Source organism: Drosophila sechellia, chromosome X (assembly GCF_004382195.2).
Source record: "Drosophila sechellia strain sech25 chromosome X, ASM438219v1, whole genome shotgun sequence".
Lineage (NCBI taxonomy): Eukaryota > Metazoa > Arthropoda > Insecta > Diptera > Drosophilidae > Drosophila > Drosophila sechellia.
Window position 1 is genome coordinate 5,503,115 of NC_045954.1, and position 24,882 is coordinate 5,527,996.

The 24,882-nt window shown below is 46.7% G+C and overlaps 4 protein-coding genes across 8 annotated transcripts; 1 reads left to right on the forward strand and 3 right to left on the reverse strand.

Annotated features, from left to right (window-relative positions):
• Window positions 1-319: 319 nt before the first annotated feature.
• Window positions 320-24,856, forward strand: LOC6612356 (centrosomal protein of 162 kDa). The gene is made up of 7 exons (XM_002036829.2): window positions 320-1,367; window positions 19,727-20,387; window positions 20,453-20,666; window positions 20,733-21,397; window positions 22,944-23,134; window positions 23,198-23,350; window positions 23,508-24,856. Exons 1-7 carry the CDS (start codon window positions 687-689, stop codon window positions 23,631-23,633), a joined length of 2,691 nt encoding a protein of 896 aa, XP_002036865.2. The 5' UTR covers window positions 320-686; the 3' UTR covers window positions 23,634-24,856.
• Window positions 1,620-6,458, reverse strand: LOC6612361 (carboxypeptidase B). Of its 4 annotated transcripts, none has more exons than XM_032724985.1 (4): window positions 6,103-6,458; window positions 3,072-3,506; window positions 2,857-3,010; window positions 1,620-2,632 (listed from the first exon to the last, which is right to left on the reverse strand). In XM_032724985.1, exons 2-4 carry the CDS (start codon window positions 3,475-3,477, stop codon window positions 1,855-1,857), a joined length of 1,338 nt encoding a protein of 445 aa, XP_032580876.1. In that variant the 5' UTR covers window positions 3,478-3,506; window positions 6,103-6,458; the 3' UTR covers window positions 1,620-1,854. The 4 variants fall into 4 exon arrangements, with proteins under 4 accessions (XP_032580876.1, XP_032580875.1, XP_032580878.1 ...); XM_032724984.1 differs by lacking the exon at window positions 6,103-6,458 and adding an exon at window positions 3,868-4,005; XM_032724987.1 differs by lacking the exon at window positions 6,103-6,458 and adding an exon at window positions 3,879-3,898.
• Window positions 8,772-12,189, reverse strand: LOC6612360 (carboxypeptidase B). Of its 2 annotated transcripts, XM_032724989.1 has the most exons (4): window positions 11,706-12,174; window positions 10,332-10,670; window positions 9,785-10,148; window positions 8,772-9,721 (listed from the first exon to the last, which is right to left on the reverse strand). In XM_032724989.1, the coding sequence occupies exons 1-4, from the start codon at window positions 12,100-12,102 to the stop codon at window positions 8,920-8,922; spliced, it is 1,902 nt and encodes a 633-aa protein (XP_032580880.1). In that variant the 5' UTR covers window positions 12,103-12,174; the 3' UTR covers window positions 8,772-8,919. The 2 variants fall into 2 exon arrangements, with proteins under 2 accessions (XP_032580880.1, XP_032580879.1); XM_032724988.1 differs by lacking the exon at window positions 10,332-10,670 and having other exon boundaries at window positions 11,706-12,189.
• Window positions 12,668-16,967, reverse strand: LOC6612358 (cell surface glycoprotein 1). Its single transcript, XM_002036831.2, has 5 exons — window positions 14,760-16,967; window positions 14,500-14,688; window positions 13,775-13,916; window positions 13,186-13,711; window positions 12,668-13,114 (listed from the first exon to the last, which is right to left on the reverse strand). Exons 1-5 carry the CDS (start codon window positions 16,948-16,950, stop codon window positions 12,821-12,823), a joined length of 3,342 nt encoding a protein of 1,113 aa, XP_002036867.2. The 5' UTR covers window positions 16,951-16,967; the 3' UTR covers window positions 12,668-12,820.
• Window positions 24,857-24,882: the final 26 nt, after the last annotated feature.

The window sequence follows — 24,882 nt, forward strand, 5'->3', positions numbered from 1 at the left end:
ATGCACCAGTCCAGGTATGCCAGTCAATCGATTAGCGGGTTATCGGCTTGTACGATAGCTAAACATCGATTGGATTAATCGAATAAAGGATAACGGTATGTTTTTGTATTCGATCTAACTGAAATTGCGTGTTCCAATTAGATTTCGCATTAATCGATTCGTGTTAAGAAATAAAGTGTTATTTGCGGAACAGTTATGTCTGAAATGCTTACGTTACAATTGCCACTGCGAGACGTATCATAATGTAACATAAACAAAACATAAAATAAAATTGTGTGACTATCGAATATTCTGTCGATCTATCGAGCGAACTGCCTATTGGCGTTCGCCCATCTCTACTACCCACTGTCTACAAAGTGGAGTGGGGTGTGGGTACTGCAAAAAGTGGTTTAAATGTTGTTGCCACGGCCAAACTGACGATGCGCCGCGTCCGCTGAGCCTCGTGTCCGCACCCGTGAGATCCGTGATCCCCAGGCCCGTGCTCTGGGCATCCGGAAATTCCCCAACGAGCACATAGTCCGACTGTTTTCTGTTCGTTTGCAATTGGTTTGCATTGACAGACCACGCAAACAAACAAACAAACACACTGAAGCATCGGGATTCTATACACATAAATAGAATATAAACAGAAAAGTAGATAGACATCCTCTCTGGCCCCATTTGATTGCGGATCAGATCAGGGCGCCATGTCGCAGGTGCTTAGCCCCCACAAACAGGGCGTGGCGGAGGCGGATGCGTTGGACTACACGAACAGCAGCTCGATCATCGAGTTCCTGGCCAAAGAGCAGGACTGCGGCGGAATACTGAACGATCCGGACCCGGAGTCCATATTCGAGGAGGTGAGTCGCCTGTCCGACAGCACAGACATGCGATCCGTGGATGAATTGCTGCAGGAAGCGGAGCGCCTGATCCAACAGCAGTTGCGTCTCGGCGGCATTGTTCCGAAACTGGACGCTTTAGGGCCTATTGCTCCGCCCAAAAGCCTCGGAGAAGAAGCTGCCACCGGTGGTGATGGCTCTTCCTCATCCCCGCAATCCTCGCCGCACAGCAGCATACGTCTGAATACACGCTATACCCATCGCATCGAGCATTTGCCCGTTCCCTTGGCGCCAAAAACCGTCGCAGTCAATGGCAGAGTCCGGCCCAGATCCGGTTCCAAATCGTCGGCCTCGCCAACATCGGTGCAGACGCCGTTAGAGAGCAGCAATGGATGCGTCTTTGCCGCCTTCGTGGATAACCTACCATCGGAGTCGGTCATCTCCGAGGAGTCCACGCCCAAGGACATGGACACAGAGAACCGTACGGCGGCCATGGCGAAGCTGCAACTTCAGCAACTCCAGGATAATACCGATGACGACGAGGATACGGTGAGTTGCAAAATTAGCCTTGCAGGTTTATATTCCACTTATTCCTATTGGCTTGTATTTGGTCAAGTGCTTCTGACTGCTTGAATGAATTTCGAGTTGGTTTCCCATCAAATATATACTTTTTTCGAAATATTTCCCCAATTTATGGTTAAACCACGTTATGTTTTGTTAATTGCTGGGACAATCACAGGGAATTGTAGCTATTAGTCAAAAAAAGCTGATATGCCGCTCAAATAAATTCTTCAATCGATGTGTAGTAATAAATAGCGTAGATTCATTTATTGCTCGCCGTACAGGATTCACAGGATACAGCAGCCCACCCAAAACACACACTCACTCTCAGTCACCAAATCAGGCATTCAAACCAACATAAATAATCCTTCAAGCACACACAGAAATTACACATTATAAAAGGTGGGGGGTGTAAAAAAAAGCGACAGAGTTTATAAAATTACACCGAGACTCGGCGGCAAAGTTGGGGCGGTATTCAACCGGACGAGCTGGGGCCAATAGCCTGCGCCACCGTCTCCACCACTGTCCAGCCTTCAAGGGCTGTGTCCTTAATGAAACGCGGCGGCAGGACAAATCCGTAGGCTCCACGATCCCTCAGCTCGATGGTGTACACATATTTGACACCAAGCGCGGCGCGGCTCCAGTCATCGGAGCCACCGCCTGCGATTCCCAAAACTTCATGGGTGACCGCTGCCCTGTACGCAGTGCCCGTCTTCTGGAGGATTCGCTCCGCGGCCAAACTGCTCACTCGCTGCAGGACACTGGCATCCTTGACCTTGACGGCCTTGTAGGCCCACGGATAAACAATCATCTGTCCGTAGCTGTGGAAGGTCAAATACGATTCCAGATTGTACTTCCGCTTGGCCAAGAACTCGGCCACCGCTCGCGTTTCCCGCTCCGAAGCTGGCGCGGATCCGCGGTACGTATCACTGCACGGATTCGTCGACGAGCCATAGCCATTCCAGCCGATGTCGAAGTTACGGTTGAGATCCACACCGCTGCACTGGGCGCGACGCGACGGAGAGCGATTCTTGCGCCACAGTCGATTCGTTGTGCGACTGTACTCGTAGCCATCGGGATTCATCACTGGCATTATGTACCAGGTGAGGCCGCGAATGTGCGCCGGCTGGTTCTCCCAGTCGGACATCAGCTGGTACAGGATGAAGGTCACCGTCGCGGGGCTGATCCATTCGCGGGCATGGATGCCGCCGTCGATCCACACCTTCTTGTTCTCGCGGGGATTCTCCGAGATTCTACGGCGATATATTGAGGGTTGCTTTAGATAATTACGCAGGAATATGCGTGGATTAGGCTAGGCTAAAACATGGAAATGAGATAGTGCCTAAAACTAGGCTACACATATTTGTGCAACTGCTATGAAGTATATGAAATGATTGCATACTTTTGGGCAGATTGTGGCAATTATCTCCTTTGGGGAATCTAGCCCTAGTATATGACTAAATTATCTAGCACCCACCTGAGCACTTTCAGATCGCGACCCTCGGCCGTTTGGCCAATGGTGTATAGTCGCACGATGTTGGGGAATTTGGTGCGGATCTCCCGCATAAAGCTATAGATGGTCTCCAGATCGTGATAGTCCTTCCAGTGCATGCTGCTCCTGGCGGCCTTCTCTGTGGGTTAAAGATTCCATTAAGATACCATTCGTTATGGTGTATGTAGGTCTACACTTACTCGTTCTCCTTCCGTGACCAAACGAACTGGACTGTATGCCTTCAAGAAGCTCCTCGTCGATCATGGATTGAATGTTGTGGGACAGAATCTGGGGATCCAGGCGATGGGCGGATAGAAAGCTGCGGGCGGCCTTCAGTTGATCCCTGGCAATGGAGATGTCCAGGAACTTGGAGTTCTCCTTCCAGATATTGCCGCCGAACTTCTGCTCCAGCATTTGGCCCACGGGCACACGCTGTTGCATCGCCTCCGAGATGTTGTATATCCTCCACAGCTGCGCCTCATCGTACCGTTGCGGTATCTTGTTGGCATCCAGCTGGGTGAGATTGGAGGGCAATTGGTTGGCTGAGCTGGCTGCTACGGCTACCACAAGGAGCAGCAGCTGCAGCAACAGGGTTGTTTGCGCCATCGTCGCGTTGTTGCTATCAGCAGATTGACCTGGAAAAGTGATTCGGTTATCAGTAAACAGCGAAAAGCCATCAGCACGATGTTATCAACCGAAAGCAGTTACATTAATTAACTTGCGATCAGTGCTAGAGGAAAAACTGACCTTGGAAAACCCCCTAACTGGCCAAATATTAGATAGCTTCTAACGTGGCTCAATACGAACACAATGTGTCACGATTTTCATTTTGTTATTTATGGCGTCTATTAAGCCGCTAGTTGCTACCAACAAATGGTAATGACCATTGCCAGTTGATTGCTCAACTCTAAAGGTTAAAATAGTACACGCTTGTTTGGTTTGCAATAAAATCACGCTATTTAAGACCAAAGTGCTGTAGTCGGGGAATAAACAAACCGTGTGCTAACTTAGTTTCAGCTTCAGCTATTCGAAACATTTTCGTCGTCGTAAAAAGTATTTATTATAAATAGAATTTCAATTCAACCTTCGCAATGGTTCAAATAAAATGAAACCAATCGCACAACCAAATCGTTCAGGTAGCGAGAACTAAATGAAAAACGAAACTATGTGCAAACTCCAGCTGGTATCGGTGAAAATAATTGTTACAGCAAAAGTTCCTCTAATTACTGGCACAAAACAAAACAAAAAAATAATACAAAAATGTTTCCGTTTCATTGTTAGTGGTTAGGGTTATCTAGATGTGTGAATAGCTCGTAACCCTGTTTTTTTTTTTCGTCTGTGCTTGTCATTGCCAATAAGTAATTAAAAATAGTAGTTAATAGGTTTGCAATCTTTTACAGTGAAATACACGTGCGTTTCAGGATCTTCTATCTGAGTAAAATTAAATGCAATTTCAGCGAGATACTGATCAAGGCAACCCATAAGTGTTCAAAAATATTTGTACTGCTGTAGGTGTATGTGTATTATTTTAGTATACAACACTCAATCACTCAACCAATTTGCATTGTTTTACGGATTCTGATGGCATCGATCGATCGAACGATCGATTGATCGTTTGGCTCGTTCGATCCGTGAATTTCCAGAATTCTAAAAGTTCCGGGGCGTGTTCCGGGGTTTATTGTCATGTTGACTCAATCCGAGTTTCGTGTTTATGTACGCTCCCTCTGTTTTGTATGCACAATGATAGATGAGATGGAATATGACAACTGCGTCTTAGTTGCTAAGTTGTTTAGTTGCTTAGTTGCTGGACCCTAAGAACTAGATTATGGGCCTAGAAACTTTTCCTGGTCGTCTTACGGATTTCGAAACGCCGTGTTTAACGCTTCTGTGCTAATTTCCCTGGCCCGTTTGTAGTTTTTGTTTTCATTTCGGTTTGTTTTTATGGATGCGTATTTGTATTTTCGTGTTTATTTTCTTTTTATTGCCAGGCAGAAAGTGGCACTTGTACGTTGGGAGGGGGTCGTCTCCGTTTCTCTGAATCTGTGAGTCTCTTGGTCTCCGAACCCCGAGAACTGGTTCTCGGATCTCAGATCTCCGATCTCGGGAGTCGAATGTGGAGTACAAACACAGTTTCGGATTGGATTTCGCTTTGTTTCGGTTTCATTTCGCTGCTGTTCACCTCGACCTTCGTGCCCCTCGTTCTCCTTCCATTAACTAGTGCCCGCTTTGCCTGCATTTCATTCCGAAAAGTAAACATTTTCAGATTCAGAACTCAGATTCAGTTTTACCCGATAAATCGTATCTAAAACCCTAAAAACTTCCTAAAATCGTATCTCTGTTAATATAAACTTCGTTAAGTCTGAACTATAAGATACAGAAGACACATGCAAACATCAAAAAATATCCTCCACCGATCGAAAATTCTGAACTATAAATAATGAATTAGATTGTCACTAATTGCCCCTTAATTAGTGAACAAAGGGGCGTATAAGAAAGAATATTTCGCGTAATTTCAACTTGTTCCGCGGAGTGGCCAAATAATTAAAAATCATAACCAGTTTTAAAGTGAAGCCGGTGCATTTTGCACTTCCTCGTTGGTTGTAACAACTTTTTTGTTTTTTACATAATCTTAATTTCTTTTGCAAATTAAGCCTTTCTTTAGTAATTGCTGAAGTCTTCAAAATACTTGCAATGCTAATTTTCCTTTAATATGGCATATATTCACTGAAAAACACCTAAACTCTTTGTGAAGGAATTCATTTTGCTGGATTCTTCTGAAATCTTGACAGTGTTCCCCTTACAGCGCAATCATTTACCGTGTATTTCTCGTTCTGCAGTCTTTTAGTTGAATCTCGCCTGGCATTCTTCTACAATCTTCACCCTCAAATGAATGCATTTGCAATTCTCCCTTAATTTTACACAGTCATTCCTTTTCTTCTCTGCTGTCTTTTTACGTGTCTTCTTTACAATCTTCATCCCCGATGTTTTGCAATTCTGTTTTGTGTTTGTAAGCTCTACCCCTTTTCTTTGGGAGTCCTCCCTCTTTCACCTCAACTTCCTGTTCGTCTGAAGCTGTGCACTTTCTTTCGAGTTCTTCTCCCCTTTCTTCACTCAGTTTCTTTTGCGTTCTTACCCTAATGTTTTTCACTTTTGACAAATTAGTTTAGTTTATAGTATGTCTGCTGCGTTCTTTCACTTTTTTTTGAGCTTGTTGTTGCCTATTCCACTTACTGTTTTTTGTTGATTGCGAGGCTGCGCCTGTTTCTTCTTCTTCTTCCAGTTGCCGGCTCTTCGGAAGAGAGTGCACTTTGCGAATATGTGTGTGTGTGTTTGTGTGCGTGTGTGGGAGAGTGTGTCGCTGGGCAAGCTGTAAACTTCGACTAAATGCTGATTGTATGTGCTTCAATTTTATATTGCCGCTCTGTCGGCGCAAGGGAGCCGTTATTAAAAAAAAATTATTTAAAATTAAAAAAAAATAAAAAAAAACACAACAAACGAAACCGAGAATTACAAACAACAACAACAAAGCCCAGAGTGTTGTAAATGTTTGCGCTGACCGACGACCGATCTTTTAAGCGATCGTCGCGTTAATGGAAATTGGAAATGGAAACGACAGCGACGCCAGCAGCAAGGCGGCAGCGCAGCGGCAGAGGCGGCGACAGAGAGAGCAAAGGAAGAGTGCGAGAGGGAGAGGAAGAGGGAGAGGAGCTCCCCAAGGCACCACGCACTCGCACTATCTCTCTCTTTGGCATCTGCATCCCACCATAATGATGGAGGGGAGGGGGCGCGAGTGGGAGAGAATGCATGGCCCACGCCCACGCCAGCAGCTGTCTCTCTTCCACCCGCGACGACATTGACACTTTGACTCAGTCACACACATTGAGTTGCACTCGAATGCATTTAACGGTTTCGCACCGGGGACTGTCCACTTGCTAATATACATATGTATGTCAACTGAAACATTCAAAGGGACCAAAATTCATTCATTAGTCACGGGCTGAGTTTGGAATCCGGAATTTCCTAGAAAATAATGGTCAAGTTGCACTTATCTGGAAAATCCTGCGATGGCACTTCCGGTGTTTAAAAATATTCTCTTTTAATAAGTGGTGCTGACCACTTGCTAGTCGTGAGTCAACGGCGAACACAGGTGTACAAGTTCTTTTTTGCAGTTACCAGGGATTTCCAAAGATGATAAATATCCCACTTCCTACTGCTGAGTTCTTTTTAGTTTTTTAGTCGGATTTAATGCATAAACAATCTGGTATTGAGATTTACAAAGTATTCAAAAGTGACCAGTTTAAGTACCATATTTATTGACTTGATCACACGTTTCCGTCGCCTTTTAAAATTAAATGTTGTAATATAGCTATTAATTTTTACAAGTGTCTTTTGATTGATTGCTAATGGCTATCAGTGGAAATACCCCGATCATAAAAAGGTAGCGAAGGTGCAATCTTGTCAATCTCGACATTTCAGGCAATCTCATCTTCAATCATCATCAAAACCAATAATGATGATTGCTCATTATGAAACATCGATCGCATATAACGAAAATGACAATATAATATTAAACTGGCAAGTTCAAGATATAACATATATTTTATATATTTCCATCTCTTTCGACATCAGCTGATTTTTGAACACAAGTGCGGCTGTAAATTGCATTTTCAATTGTATCACTAACTCAAAATCAGCGCGTGTGTGTGTGTGTGTTTGTTTAATGGATTGTGTGATTGTGTGACGGCGCGATTTTGACCCACTTGGCGAGTTTTACTTTCTTTCGCCTTTGATCACCTGCCCCGCCCCCCGCCGCCCACAATTGATTTTTTTCTCGCCGCCAGGCATTATTTATTTTTGATTTGTTTCTGGCTTTTTTCCGGTGTTTCGTTTTTTTTTATTTCACCTTTTTGTGTTGCCCAGATTTTCACTTTTAACCCTTTTTTTTCGAGAGTGCGACCACAATGGTTCGTTTTTTTTTTTTCAGGGCACCTTTCTTGTTTGCTGTCGGTTGATTGTACAGTAAATGCTGGGATACACGAAAAGAAATTGGTATATTCTCAAGATAAGATGCAATCTAATATCCCATTCTTCATGTGTGGAAACCGCTTTCCGTTCTCTTCGTAGTTTCAGTGGCCCAGGGTCTTTTGTTTATCTTTCTATGCATATCGTGTTAATAATAATATTTTTTGGTTTATTTTCCTTATCGCTCAAATCACTTTCTTCGCCAGCTGGAAGCTTTGACTTTGACTTTGGCGTCGGGCGGCGATGGCCACGGGCCTTTCGCTTAATTTCTATATGCATGCACAAAATAAATCCAATCAAATATGCAACAACAAGAAGCGGCGAGCAGCAAAAAAAAAAAAAATAATAATAAATAAATAAGGCGGCCAGAGCTGAAAAACAAAACGTCGTAAGCGTTGTGGTTCGAGCTTACTGGTTTTTGAAACGCGATTGAAAGTGAAAGTTGGCGCCACGCTCTCGCGCTCTCTTTCGCTCTCTATTGCCGCCCATCTCGCTCCCAGCTTTCTTTTCCTTTCTTCACTTCATTCTTGTTAGCCAAATTCGCCGTTTGTCTTTTGCCAACTTTACATAAGATCGTTAATGGATAATGGCGTTTACGATATGCGCGATTGCGAAATCTATAATCGAAATTGGCAGCGAGTCCCAAACGTGGCCCAAAAGTTTACTGCTCTCTCTTTGGCTACCTTCTATTCCCACATCTCTCCGCCCCACCAGACGGAGCCCAAAGAGAATGCAAAAAGAAAGGTTCACTCTCTCCGGAGAATTCGATTATTAGACCGCTTTCAAGACTGTTCTACGCGCGAGCTTTCCTCGACCATTTCAGCCTGAAAGTATGCAGCTTGCATTAACTTAATTGAAATTGGTATATAAAAACATCGCACAGAATGAACTATTTATATTCAATGGTTTTTCAAATACATATGTATGAAATATTTTAAAAGTTTCCTGAGTTTTAGACCAGTTTTCAGTTGTCGTTACCAACTTGTAGATTATATTAGATAGTTGAGTGGAGAATCTTTTCGTTTACTACAATTGCTGGGCAATGGTTCGCAAGAACTCGAAGACCTCCTCGCCAGACTCCACGATGTAGTGCGGCGGCAGCAGGTAGCCGTAGCGTCCCTGATCCTTGAGGAACATATTGAACACCAGCTGTGGTCCAATGCGATCCTGCACCCAATCGGCCGAGTTGCCCGGTCGCGCCAACTTCTGGCGATAACTGGTGCCCGACGAGTACTCCGCCTGGTTGAGTCGCCTCAGTGCGAGAACTGCCCTTCTAGCTGTCTGCTTGAGATCCCGCTGATTCTCCGTCACGTAGTCCGCATCGCCCCAGGGATATGTGATGGTCTGTCCATAGCCGCCCAGGGAGACATAGCCACCCAGATACTCGCGCATTCCGGAGAGGAAGCTGCGCACGGCTCGGCTCTCTGGTTCGGAGAAGCTATGGGCTCCGCGATAGAGATTCTTGCAGGGATTGCTCGTCGATCCGGTGCCGTCCCAGCCGTAGTCGAAGTTTCGATCCAAATTTACGCCATAGCAACCACTGACACTGTCGTAGCCACGGTTTTTGGTCCACAGGCGATCGGTGTGGCGGGAGTACTGATAGCCATCTGGATTTGCCAGTGGTAGGAAGTACCAATCGATGCGGCGCATTGCCTTCTCCGCCCTGCTCTGCCTCTGACCTTCACCCTTGGCCTTGCCCTTTGGCCTGCCCCAGAGATAGATCAGCTTGGATATGGCGTAGGTGAGAGCGGCAGGACTCAACCAATCCCTGGCCTGCAGTCCAGCATCCACGAACACCGCCCAGTTGTCCGGATTTCCATTGGAGACCCTGAGAAAATTATACTCGTTATACTCCTCTACACTTTTTGAAGGGACCTGATCTTTAATTCACCTGATGACCTCCAGTGGTCGCTTGTTGCGCGTGACCCCTATCTGGATTAGTTCCACATTTTCCGAGTAGGTTTCGAGCAGCGTCTGCAGGAACTGCTTGATGTCCGCCTGATCGTGGTAACGCCGCCAGTTCATCGTTGATCCCGGCACTTCCATCCATGGCAGCGAATTGTTGCGCACGGAATCCAATGGATGCTCCACGGCCGGAACTTCCACGTAGCTCTCGTCGATCGCCGACTCGATGTCGTCGATCATTATGTTGTAGCTGTAGCCCACCTTGTCCATGAACTTCCGGGCATCGGCCACATTGCGTTGCTCGATGAGGATGTCGATGCCATCCTGGTTGATATTCCACACCTCGCTGCCTGAAAGAAGTTGAAAAACATTAGGAAAGGTCGAAATTCCTTCTGAAAGCAATTGATAAACGGAATTGGGTTGATTGAATATTCACATCAGTTAATAGATATTTTTACATATTAAAAACTGGTGTGTTATGAGAATATATTCATAGATTCAGTTGAAGACCCATGCTATTGATATGTTTATACCAAAGTGCCGCCAGAAGGCTCTGAGTTCTGGCTGTTCTAGCCGCGTTTCGTGGACTTTCCACAGCTGGAAACCGTAGTAACGCTGCACTTGGCTGCCATTCCGATAGCGCCTGTTTATCTGGTACGAGGAGCCCGCCGAAAGGAAGTCGAAACGTCGCAGATCCATCGGCGATAGCCACTGCAAGCCCTCCAGCGTGGACTCGTACAGCTCGCTGCCATTGAGGGTCAGCAGGGCGAGGGGCAAACCGGAGATTCCGGAGATCTCCGGCACGGAGACGCTGCGCCAGAGCAGCAGCTTCTGGCCAAGAACCGATCCGATCAGGGCCACAAACGTGAGCGCTTCCAGTGGCGGCATCTTCGAACTGAATACCTATCTGGGTTCTCGGCTTTGGGTTCTGGGCTAGCGGTTCTCTGATTTATGCCAAAACCACAAATTTATGCGTGCGAATGCGTGCTCAGGTGGCCGAGTTGACCTGATCTGACCTGCCCTGACCCCTCCCTAAACGCGCCTCTCTTCGTTACAGACGCGGTCAAGATGTTAGCATTGCACAAGCATCACTTGTAAAAGTCAATATTTTCTAAGTGCTCCGATGAGCATTTTAATCATAACGAGGCCAAAAATTATCATAAAGATAAAAAAGTACAGTTTTGAGCAGCTAATTACGAAGGCTAACCATGCCTATCACTTTTTGAAGGATTTGGGGAAAATAATTTTCGGACCAATTTTCGCATTTTCGGTAAGGGTTTTGCAAATCATCAAAATCAAAATTTGCAAAAAATGGCCAAAAAATGGAATTCTCATTTTCGGACACAGTTCGATTGGGAATTTAAATACGAACTCAACGAGATATTACATTCCGTACTCAGACAATTATTTTGAAAGTTGTGGCCAAAAAACTGATTATTTTATGACGGAAAATCAAAAACAATTATTTTGACAAAAATTAAACAACTTTAGATGGGCATTTTAATCATAACTTGACTAAAACTGATCATAAAGCTGAAAGAATAACTGTTTTGAGCAGCTAATTACAAGGGCTAACCATCCCTATTACTTTTTGAAGGATTTGGGAAAATTAATTTTTGTGCAAATTTTCGCATTTTCGGTAAGGGGTAACATCACAAAAATTTGCAAAAAATTAAATTTTCCAAATTTGAATGCCAGTCGATTGGAGCTTAAATTACGAGTTCAAAGAGGTATAGCATAACATTTTTCGACCATTTTTCCCATTGCTATGGCCAAAACACTGCATACGGAAGCGTAAGTGCTAGTTTCTTAGCCGCGAGTGTGCGACTAGGCTTGACAATTTCTCTTCTTTTGTGTGGCACGGCAGACTTCTTGATGGACCCTCCGGGGTATGTGTTTTGACTCACCGAATAAAGCGACCACCTCGTTGAATTGGGCATCCGGCGAAGCCAGCACCTGTCGCTCCTCAGGCGCCTCATCGTCCTCCTCCCGCTCCTCCATGGACGAGCCCCGGGTGGCGTTGAAGTTCAGCTTCCAGAGCTGCGCACCTCGGTAGCTCACATAGTTGGCATCCAATTCGCTGCGGAGCTCCGAGATTTTGCCGCGTTCGGATGGGGGACTCATCGACAATGGGTGCAGATATCGCAGCAGGTGACCCACACCGCCGCCAAAGAATGGTAGCCTCGTTAGCTGACTATCGGTGCGCGCCCAATCCAGATATCTTTTGCCGCCCACTTGCTCCAATTTCGCAGTAATTAGTAGCAACAGCGGCAGCCACGCCCACTTCCAGGGGAGGCGGTGCATATTATTGGAATATTTTGGTATAGTATCGTTTGGTTTCTGGATCTTGCTGATATTGTGGTGCGATCGATTGGGCAGTTGGTGCGGATTTAATGCGTTCACAAGTCGAGCGGTGAGCCGCAGCCTCCGGCTAACGGTTTTTCGCGTTCTCAATTCTCCATTCTCCGAGCCGCGTTCTTCTCGTCTTCCGCCACCCCGTCGTATTTCCCTATTACTCGACCGATTCCCCAATTAAGGCCAACGCATTTGCATATTGACGAAATGCCGCTGATTCTGATGCTTTTCATTTCGGACTTTTACTTTGGTTGAGGTGTGTGTGGGACCACAGCGGTTATTATACTGTCATACTGTTATACTGGCTAGAAGAAGCCAGCTACCGATTCTTCATAGACAAATAGTCTATTAACATAACTCTGCCGTTTGAGCATTCAACATTTTGGGTTTTGTTTGCTTATTAATCAAAATATTAACATTTTATTGCCCCCAGTCAAAACAAATTTTTCTCAATTAATTTAAATTTTTTTTAATTTTCAATAAACATTTTTCAGTCTATTTAGATGAGCTTTTTTGTTTTTGTTTTTCTTGTGTGTTCTTTTGTGTGTGTTCAATTTGTCTAGTTACAAGTAGAATAAATAAATAAATAAATAGTATTCATATAAATAGCAAAAAAAAAAATCATTAGGCTGATTTACAAAAAATCGCATTTAGCTATGTGTCAGGACTAGTGGCCACGCCTCCGGCTGCCACTGCTGTTCCTGGCCACCGACTTTCCGCGTCCCTGGGCAATCGCCCTGGCCACGGTGTCGGCGAAGGTCACGCCATCCTTGCCGTTGTACTGGATGAACCGGGCGGGCAGGACGAAGCCATACCGTCCGGTGTCGCCCATTTCAATGGTGTAGGCATACTTGATGCCCGCAATGCCCTTGGCCCAATCATCGGAGCCGCCGGCGGCGGGGTACAAAGTTGTGGCGGAGGATCCCACCGTATACTTCACGCCCGTCGACTTGGTGATGCTCTGAAAGAGCAAGGACATTACATGTATTATTACGAGGTTATTGACAAACATTCGGATTAGGGTTAACTCACCGTTCCGGCCTGTCGCGCCACACGATCGAGATCGGCACGGTCCTGGGTTAGCTGGTAGTCGTAGCCCCAAGGATACAGGATGTACTGGCCATAGCTGTGGAACGAAAGGTACGCCTGGAAGGTCTCGCGCGGGAAGCCGCTGATGAACTTGGAGATGTAGAAGGTCTCTGGCTCGGAGAAGGCCTTGCTGCCGCGATATGTCTGCGAGCAGGGACTGGCGGAGGTGCCCTTGCCGCCCCACTTGTAGCCAAAGTTACGGTTCAGATCCACACCGGGGCACTGGCGACCATGGGCACGCATATTCTTGCGCCAGAGTCGATCGGTTGTGTGAGAGTACTCGTAGCCGTCGGGATTGGCCACCGGATGGATGTACCAGTTGATGCTGCGCATGTGCTCGGGCAGATCCTCCCAACCTTCGACCAGCTGGTTGGCAATGTAGGTGACCGTGGCCGGACTGATCCATTCGCGTGCGTGCATGCCACCATCGATCCAGATGCCAGGATTACGGGCATTGCCATTGGAAATCCTGAGGGAAAACATACGAGTATATAACATTGCGCTGCATTAGAGGTTCTTTGACCACACTCACTTGAGAATCTTCAGTGGGCGCTTCTCCACCGAGTAGCCAATGATCTCCGTGGAGCAAATATCCGGATAGGTTTTGGCCATGTAGTCAATGAAGCCGTGAATGTCCTCCAAACGATGATAGGCCTGCCAGGTGAGGCGATGTCCTGCGGGCAACACAAAATGCAAAGCAGATAAATATGATGTATTAACCCCTTCGGTTCATTCAACTTGCTGTCATTTCAAAGCGGCAAAAGGGAACTTGCCTCTCTGACCCTCAACTTGAACCCAGAACCCTCGGCCCTGAACCCTCGAAGGAGACATCATTGTCTTGGCGTCGTCTGGCGTTCCCCGTTTCGCCGGCTATCGATTAAACAACAGCGTCTTGCAAGGACCTGGCCCTTTTCTCCGGGTGCGTTTTTCCCCCCTCGCATTTCACTGATTGGAGTTGGGGTAGCGTGGCACGTGGCACGTTCCTATGGCAAAGCCACTTTGCGCTTGATGACTTTTCACACGCCCGTCGCCGAGTGCATTAAATGCTCGTTTGCGGCGACACCTCGCTTTGGAATAAAGGGGTGGCACCGGCCTACCGTCTGTCAATCAAAAACTCTCACTCCACACAAAAAAAAAAAAAAATAATAAAAAGGAAATATCCTTTTGCTCCACGAAAAGCGGGTGTGTGAATCAAGGCGTAGTCTTCTTCTGCACTTATTTTGAATTCACTCTTTGATTGCTTTTATTTCTACTTACCCTTGCGGTTCTGGAGCTCGGCAATCTTCTCCGCTGGCGGATTCTCCTTTTCAATGACACGCTGCAAATTGTCGATGAGAACGATACGGGAAAGATTAGCGGCGCGAATGTGACGCTCGGCGGCGGCCAAAACTTGTGGCTTCAGCAGATAGTCCACCTCCTGCTTGACTTCTTTCCAGAGTTGGCCATCTAAAAAAATATGGCAAATATAAGATTAGATTAGCTATTGGGCGTACTTGGGCATCAGGAGGGTCACGCACCATATTTGGACTGCAGTTCGTCGGCCATTCGCTTATCCTTGTCGGTCTGGACCACGATGCGCCACACTTGGGCGCCATCATAGCGGCGCAGATGGGCATTGAATGGTGACTCCTCCTCCGTCTTGGGCAGATCCGCTTCCGATGGCTGCTGCTGCATGAACGAGGCGTTGACGTAGTTCAGCACACTATCCTGCACCTGAAGGGGTTGCGATGGCACCTGGGGTTGGGGCATCACCATGGGAATAATGGTGGTCAGCAACGACGATTCCAGGGGCTTGGTTTCCTTCTCCGGCTGCTGGGCTTCCTTCTCTACTTGGGGTTCGGCTTGGGTCGAGTCGGATTGGATTTCATCTTGGACTTTAGATGGGACTTCAGCAGGAACTTCTGCTGGTGTATAAACTGGGGTTTCCGCTGGAGCTTCATCTACAACTTGAGCTGGAACATCAGCTGGGATTTCATCTGGGATTTCAGCAGGGGTTTCAGCAGGGTTTTCAGCAGGGATCTCGGCAGGAACTTCGGCAGGGACCTCAGCAGGAATCTCGGCAGGAATCTCGGCAGGAATCTCGGCAGGGATATCAGCAGGAGTTTCCTCTGGTTTCACCTCGGTGACAGCTGGTTGAGTCTCAGCATAATTCTGGACCACCTCCTCTGGCTTTGACTCTTCCTGGGGCTTGATTTCCTCCTCGGGCTTAGATTCTTCAACTGGCTTAACCTCCTCCTCCATTTGGACTTCCTCCTCAGGCTTGCCTTCCTCTGGAATTTCAGCTGGAGCAATTTCCGCTTCAATATGTTGCTCTGGGGCAATCTCGACTGGTTCTTCATTTGAAGGCTGGGCAATATCCTGCTCGGTTTCATCGGCCAAGGTTAGCTGTTCGGGTTCCTTTTCCTTTTCCTGCTCAATTTCGGGAACTGCCTGCTCTTCAATGGCTTCTGTGACAGGGGACTGGTAATCCTCGCTTTGAAGCTCCGGTTCTTGTTTATCACTGGCCTCGGCCAATTCTTCGGGCACCAGGTTGTCCATAGCGGCAGTTAGACCATCTTCAATGCCCTCGACCAGGGTTTCCATCAGGGATGCCTCCGTGGTGTCCACCTCGTTATCACTGATTTTCTCATCCTCAACTTCGGGTTCCTTTTCTGGCTGGGATTCAGCCTCTGGTAGGGTTTCCACTTCAGGCAGGGCTTCCACTTCTGGTTTGGTTTCTGGTTCTGATTGAGATTCAGCCTCAGGCTCGGTTTCCACTTCTGGCTGAGGTTCAACCTCTGGCTGAGGTTCAACCTCTGGCTGAGGTTCCACTTCAGGTTGGGCTTCTACTTCCGGCTGGGATTCCACTTCAGGCTGGGACTCCACTTCTGGTTGTGGCTCCACTTCTAGTTGGGGCTCCGCTTCTGGTTGGGCTTCCACTTCTGGCGGAGCTTCAATCTCTGGCTTCTTCTCCGCCAGTTCACCATCAGATTCTGACTGGTATTCCTCTGGTTGCACCTGTTCCGGCTGAGTTTCCGATTCCTCGGGCACTTGATCATCCAGGGCCGCTTCGGATTCCTTTTCCAATTCCTCTACGGCACTCTCGGTGGCAGCAGGAGATTCTTCATCCTCTGGCAGTTCGTCGTTTAAGGACACTGGTGCCGCTTCGGTGGCCAAGTCGACGGTCTGCTCCAACTGAGCCTCCTGGCTAGCTGGTTTCATCAGGACTACATGTTCCTCGATGGACTCGGGCTGCTGCTCCGCGTCGTGCTCCGCGTCGTGCTCCGTTTCTGGCTGGGATTCGGCTACCGTAATGTCGCTGGGCAGTTCCACGAGTTGCATAGCCGGGCTGGAATCGCTCTCCAGCATCAGCATGTCGGAGGCGGATGAGCCAGAGGGATCCGATTCGGGATCGGCTTCGATGGAGTTGCGATTGACATGCTCGGTGTCTTCCAGTTGACTGGCCACCGTATCGGGCACCAGCATATACATGTCCGATGAGTCGGCGGAGGGAATGGAGGTGAGCTTCATGTTGTCCACGAGAACATCCTGCTGTTGTGGCTGCTGCTGATCCGCTGGCAGCTCGTTTCTCTCGAGAGCCAGGCGATCCAGCGACATGGACGCCACCTGGTTAAAACCAAGGACTAGGAGCAGAGAGCCGATGGTGACTATTCTTTTGGGGGAAATCCCCTTGTTGGCAGCGCTGCCACGCGATCTCGCGTTGTACATCTTAGCGGGATCTGACTGTGAACCGTAATGAGACATGTCCCATTGGTGGAGTGGCGCTTTTATACCAACGCTGGGAAAGTATTGCCATTTCATTTTCGATATTTCTCTCCACACTGCCGCCACCGCAGCCGGCGTCGCTCTGCCGCTGTCGGCGTCGCTGTCCGCGTACACTGGCCATCAAAGAGTGGAACTTGTTATGTATGTTAATGTCTTCCAAGTGCCCGAAGCTCGTGGCTCTCTTCCTTGTGAGAGGCCGCGGCGGGGCCCACGGTCTCTTATGTTAATCCCCACCAGCAAGTGTCATCGGCATAACCATATCTCCCGCCCAGCATTTCTAACATCTTCGAATCCGACTACGATCCCACATTTCCATACCGTCAGCTCGCCCGCTCTCGCTTTCTTTCGGGATCGATGCGAACGGAGCATAGCTAGAAATTGATAATCGAAATATATGCACTGCTATAACAGATCAAATGGCACGATATGCGCCCAAATTTCTTGAGAAACAAAAAGCGGTTAGGATGAACAAGCTTATCAATATTTCTGTAATTAGTGCTCCTGAATATGCCCTGAATATGAATATATAAAACATAATGAGAGACGTTATAATGAGTAGAATAAAGTGAAAATAAGTCAAATAAAAATAACATGCTCCACATTTCCGCTGTGCAATTATGTGCGCTTGAGCTTCCGATGCCATAAATAACTTTTCCCCCAATTAAATATTAAATGTAGCTCGCCGTAAGTGCCATCAACTGTCACAATTATCGAGTGATCGACTTTCTATATGCACAGCAAATCATTCTCGAGCTCCATTTCCATATCGATCTCGATCTGAATCGCTGAATCAGCGGGAGCCCCAATTGATAATCGATGTCAATTGGCAATGGTGTGTTAATTGCAATGCGTATTGTCATATATATAAATATAAATATAAACATATTCATTAATTGAGTGCAGCAGGACGCACCCGGGGATTTCTCGGATTTGGCACACGAAATCACACGCTGATCACATTATTTATTTTTCGTGTTGTGCTGGCGCGCTTTAAAAGTTTCCAATTTGCTCATTGACATGATTTCTGAATAAGTTGCTTTTGTGGCTTTTATTTGCACTCGAATATTATATATTTGTATTGGTATTACCCACGCTCTGCTCTCTAATCAACCGCACCTCGTTGGCGGGCAAACAATTGCCGGTTCGGTTTGGTTCCATTGCTGTTTCTATCGCTCCTTTCACTTTATAAGTGGAGGAAGAGCGAGAGTTCAAGTAATTGCAATCGCCACCGCCATTGCCTGGGTCAAGTAGTGAAATTGTCCTAATAGACCGACATAGGTACTTATAGTTTCTTGATCAATCGACCGACATCGGCCGATTGGCAAGTGCCGCCACTCGATTTGCTTTGCCATTTGCATCCAACTGATAATGAATCTAATGGATGCGCTAATGCTTTGGCGTGAATTTCACGAACTATTGTTAATTGGCAATTTGGATAACATAACTATTGAATACTATACATGTAATAAAACCTATTAAATTAATACGAATTTAGTTGTTGTCTTAAATTTAAAATGTAATTATTGAAGTGGCTTAATTGTTAAATAAACCATCGATCTCTTAACGAAGTAGAACCAATTGAAATCAAAAATAGGTTCACACATTTCAAGCTGATTTCCAAGTGGAAAGTGGCAGCTCCATAAAATTCACAAAAGTATGAATGAAGTGAATGGTGCAAACGAGTTGGAGGTGTACAATGCTTTCCAGGTAGATTCTACTACTCGTACCAGCCTGGCGGAGTCGATGAAAGCGAGAGTGGGCAGCGAATGTCAGTCAATCGCTGGCGGCTAAATGCCGAAAAAGGCCACTTCAAAACCAATGCACACACACAGACATGCCGACGAGTACGGTGGGACAATGGGCGATGGTGGGCGGAGTGGGAGTTTCGGTGCCACGAACTTTCTTTCTTCATCGATATTTCGCTGCTTTTTGTCGAGTGTCGGGTGGATTGTTGTTGTTGTTACTGTTGTTTCCGCTGCTGGTGCTGCTGCACGTCCACATCATCCCAATTATCTCCTTACGCTTACGGGCACCCATAAGACCCATGGTGCCACTTGACAGTCGATAGCGTTTGACGAGGGTTGCTGCTGCGCACAGTGGGCCAAAACTCGTACCCATAGCTAGTTCGTTGCCTAAGTCTTTCGTTTTTGCAACTCAATTTAAGTTTGCAGTCATGAAATATAACTGAAATATAACATGTATTTTGCTCAAGAGTGGTTATACTTAGATTGCAAATTTGGCTAATGTGATGAGCATTTGGATCCACTGTCCAGTTGGACATAAAGTTGTCATTGTCGTGTGTATTTCTACACTTCCACTGGCCTGCTCTGCTCGCCATCTCTTCAGAGGATGGATGATGGAGGCAACGAAAGAAACCGCCCAGCGACGACAAGTATTAAGTATTATTGTTATTCTCGCAACGCGCACCTTCACGGCTCGTTTTGTGGCCCATTACCGTTAAGCTGCCACACCCCAGGAGCACCTCCCCTGCACTTTCACATGTCCCCGTGGCCCCGACTCATCGAACCTCTTCATCTTTCACGTAAATGAGATGTAAGGTGTGAGTCTTAAAATTTGCGAGGTAAAACTTAGCCTTTTAAAACGGTTTTCTAAATAATAGTTAAGTGGAGCATGAGTAAACTGCAGAAAATGTCGAGGAAATATTTTCTACGTTCCCCAGTATTTATGTTCTACATATTTATTTACACATTATTTGCAGATGGAGGAGATCACCGAGGCGGAGGTGGACGCCCCCACATTTTCGCAGGCTGAGGACCCTGGCAAAGTGGTCAGGAGTCCGCCTGGAAGTCAGTTCATGAGTCAAGGGCGTTCTTACATCGAGTCCAGTCAGCCCATTCGACCGATGGCCAGCTACAGCGAGAAGGCGGTGGGCAGCTCACCCAAGCGCATGGTCAGCACCTTGACCTCACCCATCGAGCAGATCGCCTGCAGTGTTTCGCGGGAGCATGCGCTCAAGCTGGAGATCGAGCAACTGCAGGAGCGACTCAAGGACACCGAGGAGCGTCTGGCCTCCGTTCGCCTGCAGAGCGACTCACTGTCGCAGACGCAACGTGCGCTCCGGGAGCACAACAGCCGGCTGCAGGAGGAGTCCGAGATGCTCAAGCTGGACGTGCAGCATCTCAATGAGTGCGCCAATGTCTTGAGGTCGGAATTGCAGGCGGCTCGCAGGGATCGTGGTGAGGCGCTCCAGATGCAGCGCTCCCTGCGAGAGGAACTCGAGGAGGCGCACCAGGAGCGACGCCGAACTGGAGAGGGCAAGGAGAAAGACAGCCGCGTCATCCAGGACCTGCAACGCCAGTGCCGCGAGATGGAGCGGATACTGATGCGCAAGCATCCGGACTCCGTATCAGCTCTGATAGGTGCGCTTAGACTAACCAAACTGAAGTTATGTTATAAACTTTTTCTTATTCTCTTCCTCCCCTAGTGGCGTCCAAGAGTTCGGGCATGTGTCCGCTTAACGACCAGGAGAACGTGAATAGTCGCAAACTGCTGGAGCAGCGCATCGCCCAGCTCGAATCGGATGCCAAGGAACAGGATCGCAAGGCGCAACAGATTCTGGCCAATGTCCAGGCGCGCTTCAACTCGGTGCAGGCCAAATATGAAACGCACATCGCGGACCTGGAGACGCAGGTTTTAAGGTGGGTTCTAGATAAGAAGGTGCTCGAAAGAACATTGAATAATCATGTTTTTTTTTATATCTACAGCCTTCAGGAGATAAACACAAAACTAAACGAGCAGATAGAATCACAGGTGCGCACCTTAGATCGGTACATGCAAAAGAGGGCGGATAGATACTACAACAATTGCACCCAAACTGAGCCATTAGAACAGGATGATGTATCAGTCGGCGGTGAAGTAAACCACGGACGAGCTACTCCGGTTAGCTCGAACACAATGGGCACCCAAACCCAGGCGGCGAATGGAACGCGGGATCATAGTACCAATACCATTGGCTGCCCCTTGCCGGCACTTGTGTGCCAGCAGCAGCACCTCCACCACGCGCATGGCCACCTCCATCCACATGCTCCGTCCGCAAGCAGCAGCACCAGCAGCACGGCCAATTCCACGCCGAACACGTCGCGTCCGAACTCGAAACAAAGTGGCGGTCAAAGGCGTTCGCCACTGGTCACCGCGGGCCCCTCTAAGCTGCCCATCTCGCAGTCGGACTCAACGCTCTCACTGCTCAGCCATGGCGGCGGAGGATCCAAGGAGGAGGCACAGCTGCTCAGCTCCGTGAGGAGTATGCGCGTGGATCTGGCCATTAAAAACAAGGCAATGCAGCGTCTAACGCGGGAGCTGGATGAATGCAAAAAGACCATACGGAAGCTGCAGCGGGACAAGGAGGGTAGTGGTTCCGGCAGCCAGACAGGTGAGCATCGCATAGAATCGATTCCCTCCAAACTCGAAGTTTACATCCCCATCTCGATCCCCATTCGAATCCAAAATCAAATCAAAAAACCCATCCCATAGCCCCTCTCTAATTTCGGTTGTGTTTGTGTCACTCGGTCGCCGATGGATGGCTGGTAATTTATGGACTTTCTCTGCCCGGTCAGCACGTACACTTGGTAGTTCCCCTCCCCTCTGCCCCTCTGCCCACTGCCTAGTGCCCACTCCTCCCAGACCACGCTCCCCCGCCCCGCCCGCAAGCTGGGGACCCCTCTCCGCCACTCCGCTTCTAGAGACGGCAAATAAATTGCTGGAATAAATCATTGTACGGCTGTCGACGCTGTCGGCCTTTTGACCACTTTTTGCACTCGTTTCAAACGGCAATTGCAGCGCAACTAAGCGGCTAAGCGGCCATCGGCCAATGGCCAAGACAAACACGTTTCAGCCAGGCCAAGACGCCTTAACCCTCTGATAATCGTGGGTTAAATGGAGGCTCTCGAAGAAGAGCTCTGTAAATTATTTGGATGCTAGTATTGAAAATCATTTATTATAATTTGATCTGATAATTATAATTGATATTATAATTTGATCTATATTTGAAATATTCGTTTGCTTTGTAATATATTTTCTAATATATTTTTTTGTTAACCAAAAAGTGCTAGGGTTAAAACAAATGGCCCAAACGAAACTGAATCCACAGAGTCGAAGTTGGAGACACCGACCGACCGAGAGATACATGTGGATACACGGAGTGGAGGGCGGAGTGGGAGACCCCATCTCGGGCACTTGGTTATGTCACCTGTGCGGCCTGACGCTTGTTTATTTACCTTTTGTCGATTCGGATTTAAATTTCTTGTTGCTATTGCTATTGCGGTGTGGCTGCACCATCGAAAAAGAAAATTCGAAAGCGAAAGTCAAAGTCAAAGACGCGGGTTTGTTTTGGCGGCGGGTCGGTGGACGCTGCTGGGGATCTACTTGGATTGGATCAGGTCTTCTCTGCGGCCCCATCTCCCCTTTCTTTCACCCCGCTCCCGTCCCCGGTGAAATGGACGTTTTATAATGCCATGACTTGTTAGCCGCCTCTGTCGTTGGCCAAAAGCTAAGCGTGGTTTTTATTACTTATTTTTCTGCGTTAGTGATTATTTTGTATTTTTTATTGTCTCGTCGTTGTGTGCGTGTGTGTTTTGATGCGATGTGCTGTGCGGTTTTTTTGTGGCTAATTAATGAGCCGTCGCTCCGTCAAATTAGTTTTGTTAATAATTGTAAATGCCAAAAGCGGACGACGGTAACCGTATAAATAGCATCATCAGCGAGTGTTTTAATTTCGTACGCGCGTGTAAAAAATGTAAATCGCTCTTCATAACTGTCGGATTATGCAATAAGCCTTTTGTGAAAATTTTGTATAAAAATTTGTCCGCACGAAGCTCAATGAACCCCGCCGTTTTAGCAGCTTACATAATTGGATTATGCGTATTGGTTATATTAGATTTATTATATTTATTGCCATATTGTGCTTCTGCCATTCCCAGGCAGCAAGCTGGACCTGAGATCCCAGGCCAGCGGCGGATCCCTGCAGAGACGCTCCAGTGGCTACGATCACCATCACCACGGTGACCACATTCCGGCGGCCACCGAAAGTCAGGCTTTGAAGGAGGCCCAAAACAAGTACCGCCTGCTGGAGGCCGATTATAAAACTCTTCATGACAAGCGGCTGCAGGATGTAAGTGATCACACCGCACTTGGGAAAATCCCAACTAATGTTTAAATTAATTCCGGCTTTCAGCTGAAGACCCTGCAGAGTGCCCACGAAAGGGAACTGGCCTCCTGCAACGAGACCGTGCGGATCCTGCAGCAGCGCCTCAACGAGCGCGAGGAGGCACTGACCACCCAGAAGCGGCGCAAGGTGCCCGTGGACTACTATGCCCTGAAAGCCAAGGTACAGAAGCATTAAAAAACTCCCTGAAGCAATCAAGATCTATTGCAACTTCAAGAATATACAGAACAAGTCAAGTGGAGGTTTGCTTGTTCAATGTGAAATAAATTTACATATGTGGTTTCGTCACTAATTTCTTGGACTTAAATACTATTTCAAGGTATCGCTTTTGGAAAGGAGGCACTCGGAGCGGGAGGAGAGGCTTCATATGCTGGTGGAGGCACTCAGCAAAGGACGGCTCAACGGAGCTCTCGAGGATCTGATGCAGGAGAACAACAACAAGTAGAGGAGTTTAAAGCGTTTAGGATATTACTTAAGCCACATTGCCACGTTCAATGCCAGCCAATTCGATTAGGGTCCGTCTAAGCAGAAAAACATCCAATGATAAAAACAATTTTAGCCAGAACAAAAAGCAGGGGTTGGTAGCAAAGGATCCGAGCACTTGCTGCCAGGTTGGATTGCGTCTAGAAAAGATGAAACTCTAACTGACGCACCTGCGACTTTCTCAAACCAAATTCAAATGTGTTCAAAATGGAAACAATAAGTATATCGACAAGTGATCAGTTAGCCAACCATTTATTTATAGGCTTAAGATCTTTCCCAACAAAAGCTGCAATTCAATCTGGCGGCCAAGGCCAATCGGAATCCATTTCATGGCCCTTTGCTCACCAAGGATATTTAATGAAACAGAACTAGATTAAAGTTATTGTAGTTCTTAGAGCAGAATGTATTTTAAATATCAGTGTTTCGATGTAGAAATTGAAGGGTTTAAACCACGTTCACACAACTTAGAAAGAGATAGCGATGGCGTCGTGAAAGAGAGCGAGCTATTTGGACGCTTCATGGAAATGAAAGAGAGGTAGTTTTTGGAAATGAAAGTTGTACTAGAAATAAGTATTTTATGTATATAGAATATCGAAGTACAGAAATTCGAAGCGATCTCAACTTGAATATTATATATTTGATTTAGACACAAGGCACAATTAATTTTACCAACCTAGCAGTCGATTTTTTTTTACCTAACCCAATTATTGTGCGTTTATGATAGAGAACTTTGAAAAAGTTAAAAACAAACTAAGAACCAGGGACCGTAAATAAGGTTTATTTACACCCCTTTCCCTACCCTAAACATCCCAAATAGGCAGATATATAAGACACCAATTTGCTAACATGTCGACCACCTATACAGAAAGTATAAATGTATTTCAAAACTTGATGACATACCGAAATTAAGAACGAAAGAAATTCTATAGACTTCTCAAAGAGTAGACGGTATTTCCACGTTAATTCTATTATAAGCAATGCAAAGTTCATCCAGTATTTATTATATATAACTTTTGTTAAAATTGACTTTATTTTTGGATACTTAATGATTACCGAGTGAATTTTCGAAATACTACGGTCCCTGTTAAAAGAATGAAATGGAATAGTACTAGATCTCCCATAAGTAAAAACTCAAGCAGGCGGACAATTAAGACAAAAACCAAATAAAAATTCCCAGTATTCCAATTTACAACACTTATGATATTTGTAGC